Source organism: Chinchilla lanigera, unplaced genomic scaffold (assembly GCF_000276665.1).
Source record: "Chinchilla lanigera isolate Chin_1 unplaced genomic scaffold, ChiLan1.0 scaffold00094, whole genome shotgun sequence".
NCBI classification, from domain to species: Eukaryota; Metazoa; Chordata; class Mammalia; order Rodentia; family Chinchillidae; genus Chinchilla; species Chinchilla lanigera.
The window spans coordinates 879,887-884,158 of NW_004955495.1; the positions used below are offsets into that span (position 1 = coordinate 879,887).

Sequence of the window (4,272 nt, forward strand, 5' to 3'; positions counted from 1 at the left end):
CACCTCTCTGACATAGACTGACTTGCCTCCACTGTGAGAAACCCACCAAAAAAATCAAAGGCTGGTCAGGGGGCTCATAATATTTCTAGGGAAACACAAAAAGGGTCTACACCTTCAGGACCCTGTTTTCAGTGTCATAAGACTGGCCACTAGAAGGATAGCTGGGATAACTGTGTGCTGAAGTCTAATGGTTTATTGAAAGGAACAATTAATGCCTATTTTTTTTTCTTTTTGACCAATTTTGCATGCTTATATCTGGTAATCTGAACAACTAGGTTGAAGACAACAATATGCAATATAACAACTATTGGAGAATTCCTACCAACTTGTCTCGTGCAACTATCATTTCTAATGGGTTTTTTATTTTTATTTTTTATTCCCTTTAATGGTTTGATCAGTCTTGCATTCTTACATCTGGTAATCTGAACAACTTTGTTGAAGGTAACAATATGTAATATGACAACCACTCCTATCATTTTGTTCTGAAATCCTGTATCATTTGTTTGTGTTTTGTTTTTGTCTATGTTGTTGGTATTTTGCTAGTGTTATTTTTTATTATTTTCTTTAACATAAAAAAAGACTGGCCACTGAGCAAAGAGAGCCCCCATGCTGGACCCCTCCCAAGCCATACCCAACATGTGGGGATCCTCACTGGAAGTTCGACTGTCCTGGGGAAACTGTGCCACCTCAGGTGTGTCCTCGCAGGGCTTCCTGCTGAGTACCAGCACTGATTCTGATCTGGGTTGGGCGTCAGTTGACTGACCTGCCCCACCCTAGAGGTCTCAGAAGCCCCCGGACCATCAATACTGAATTTGGGATAAACCTCATGGTGGAAGTTAAAAGCATCTCATGCCTAATAAGTATGGGGGCAACCTCTTCCACCCTCCCCTCATTCTCCAGACAACATACTTTAGCTCGTTACTATTCTGGGAATTGATGGAACAGTCTCTGGCCTTTCAAGATCCTCTATTTTCATGCCAATTAGGACACCAGGTTTATCCACATTCGTTCTTAGTCATCCCGAATTGCTGCACTCCTCTACTCTGAGGAAACATCCTAACAGGGGCTGGGGTTGAGAGGATTGGAGAGTTGGTGTTTGATGGTACACAGTTTCATTTTGGGAACATCAAAGTTCTGGGGACTGATAACAGTGAAACTTGCACAACAGTATCAGTCTAATACCTATAGGTGAGTATTAAAATTTGTGCTGGGCATAGTGATGCATGCCTACAATCCCAGAACCGAGGATGCTGAGGCAAGAGAATCACTAGGAGTGTGAGGCCACTTGGGGCTACACAGTGAGTTTTAAGGCCAGCCTGAACTGCATAGTGAGACCCTCAAAAAATAATTAATTAAAAATACAAAGTAAAATTATTAAAACAGTAAAATTACTAAAACAGTAAATTTTTTGTGATACATATTTTACCATTTTTTTAGACAGTGCTGCCCTAAATTGCCCAGGCTTGGCACAAACTTGGGAACGCCTGCCTCAGCCTCCCAGAATGCTGGGATTATAGGTTTGTACCACAGCACCTGACCTTACCACAGTCTCTAAGAGGTAAAGGGAGTTTATGGAGTGTAGCTCACTGGTAGGGTACTAACATGTATGAAACAACAAAAAAGAGGGATCTATTATTACCTTTATTTAATTAACCAGAGACAGGAGTTAGGGTTCAAAACCAGTTTGAGTAGCAGTGATTAAAAAAAAATACTCACTAAAAAATAGAAACACCTTAAAGTGCCTGAAGTTTTATTACTAATATTAGGTTTATACATCAGAAATAAAAGCTTAAAACATTTTCAATCAACTGGTAAATGTTAGATTTTTCATTTAGTAAGAAATTAGATGCTGTATCAAGGAATTCATCATAGTAAAAAAAAAACTTTATTCACCACTCCTCCACAGATTTAAAAATGATTTAAACACCTAATACTAAAAAACTTCTCTGGGAGTTGCCAGGCAGAACTAGGGGCTTAAACCTAGGGCCTTATGTAAGATAAGCACATATCCTACCATGGCCAATAACAAACAACAATGAATGGCCTGTAACTGGGCAGATATTAACAGGCAGGCCAAACGGGGCTGGGTACTCAGACATCACTGTGCACCGGGGGCTCCCAGTGAGAGATGGCCTTCTGACAAGAGAAGCCAATAAGCATCTCAGGCCTTTTATTGCACAAGCTGACCTCAAACTTGAGATCTTCCTGCCTGAGCTTCCCAGAGTGCTGGGATTAAAAGTGTATGTCACCATGCTTGGCTCCCAGGGCATTTGCAGTAGCTTTAGAAGTGCAAAATATGCCTTGTGAACCAGGTATACACCTGTAGTTATAGCACTTGACAGGTGGAAATAAGAGGACTGCTTGAGCTCATGAGTTTGAGACCAGCCAGGGCTTATGAAAACCCCATTCAAAAGAGAAGGGGGGTCTACTCTACACTGTGAGTTCTATACTTTATATATAAACTCACATTCCTTTTGTAGAAAACAATGTTCCTTTTCTTTAAATTCTTTACTTGCACACAGGGTCTGTTTACAGAAGAGGTATAAATGATATGATATGAATTTAAAAAACAGAAACTATTCACATATGTTCAATTCACAGAGCTGCTCTTGTGTGTTGATTTCCTATCTCTTCCAATCAACTGAAACTAAAGGAAGGCTTTCCCACATCCCCTATACCCTTAAGGCTTCTCTGCACACTTGATTTATATACAAATTTCATGGCTCATGGAATATCTAGAGCCTTTCCCACATTCTTTACCACATTAATTCCCTAGGGTTGTCATAATAAAACGGCATAGACTGAATGGCTATAAAAGAAATTTTTATTGGCTTTCACTTCTAGAGTGTGAAAGTCCCATATCAAGTTGTGGGCAGGGCTGGCTTCCACTCCAGACTTCTGTCCTTGGATTGCAAATAGTCACCTTTTGGCATCTTCAAATGGTTGCTCTCCACCTGTGCCATTCCTTGCATTTTCTCTTTTTTGCCCCAGGAGTGGGGATTTAACACAGGGCTTTTTACCAAGATATGTCCTCAACTGTTTTTTTTATTTTTTATTTTGAGACACTGTCTTACTAAATTGCCCAGGCTAGGCTCCATCTTGTGATCCTGCTGCCTCAGCCTCTCAAGATGCTGAGATTATAGGCATGTGCCAGTGTACTTCAGTTATCTTTTCTTTTTCAGCCTCATTTTAATGATATTTTTGAAATCCAAGTACCCTTACAGCATGAGGAAACAGGAGTTTGGCTTCAAATACGAACTGAAGAGGGAAATCACATTTTTTAAATCATAAACTTTCTCTTCAGTGTGAGTTCACATATGCATATTAAGTTGTGTGGAATTCTGCAGATCCTCTACATTCATACAGCTTTCCTCCAGGAAAATTTCTGATGGGAGTCTTTGGAATATAGCAAAATCATTTCATGTCTTGGCCTGATACAGAATCATCTCCTCTGTGAATTCTTACATGTTTGTTAAGACCTGAGATAGGAGTAAAGATATTCCTAAATGCCATCCATTTGTAGGTTTCTCCCCAGAGTTCATTTGTGTCTTCAAAGTGAATAGGATACATTTAAGCTTTCCCACATCCCTTACACTGACAGTTTCTCTTCAGTATGCCTTCATTCATGATTCTCAAAGGAACTTAAAGAACTGAAGGCTTTCCCACACTCCTTACATTCACAGGGTTTCTCTCCACTGTGAGTGTTTTCATGTACTTGAAATGAATTGGAATACCTGAAGGATTTCCCACAGTTTTCATTCCTAGGGTTTTCCTCAAGTGTAGATTCACATATGAAGGGTAACACATGTGGGAAACTTAAAGGCTTTCCCACATTACAGACGGGTATGGTTTCTTGGCAATGTGAGTCCGAATGTGATAATTCAGACTGGAGGAGTGTGTAAATGCTTTCCCACATTCCTTGCACTCAAAGGGCTTCTCTCCAGTGTGAATCCTCAGATGTTTACTAAGATTTGAGGAAATAGCAAATGCTTTCCCACATTTGACACACTGAAAAGGTTTCTCTCCGGTGTGAGTTCTCATGTGTTCATTAAGGCGGGAGGACCTGACAAAGGCTTTCCCACACTCTTTACATTCATAGGATCTCTCTCCACTGTAGATGAGGATGTGCTTGGTGAGGTTTGAGTTCTGAATGAAAGCTCTCCCACAATCCTTACATTTGAAGGGTTTTATCCCACTGTGAATTCGAACATGACTGCGAAGGCACAATGAGGTTCTAAAGGATTTTCCACACACCTTACACTCAAAGGGCTT

At 40.3% G+C, this 4,272-nt stretch overlaps 1 protein-coding gene and 1 long non-coding RNA gene across 2 annotated transcripts in view; one reads left to right on the forward strand and one right to left on the reverse strand.

The window, feature by feature from the left end:
* Positions 1-1,231, forward strand: part of LOC106146775 — a 5,842-nt gene extending 4,611 nt beyond the window's left edge. Inside the window, exon 3 of the long non-coding RNA XR_001231337.1 lies at positions 580-1,231. This is a non-coding gene — a long non-coding RNA (uncharacterized LOC106146775). The remainder of the gene's footprint in view (positions 1-579) is intronic.
* A 2,388-nt stretch (positions 1,232-3,619) lies between these two features.
* Positions 3,620-4,272, reverse strand: part of LOC102021253 (zinc finger protein 426) — a gene marked incomplete at its 5' end in the record, with an annotated part of 5,584 nt that continues 4,931 nt past the window's right edge. The window contains 2 exon segments of the mRNA XM_013505048.1: positions 3,620-3,761; positions 4,010-4,213. Coding sequence (XP_013360502.1) covers positions 3,620-3,761; positions 4,010-4,213 — 346 coding nt within the window.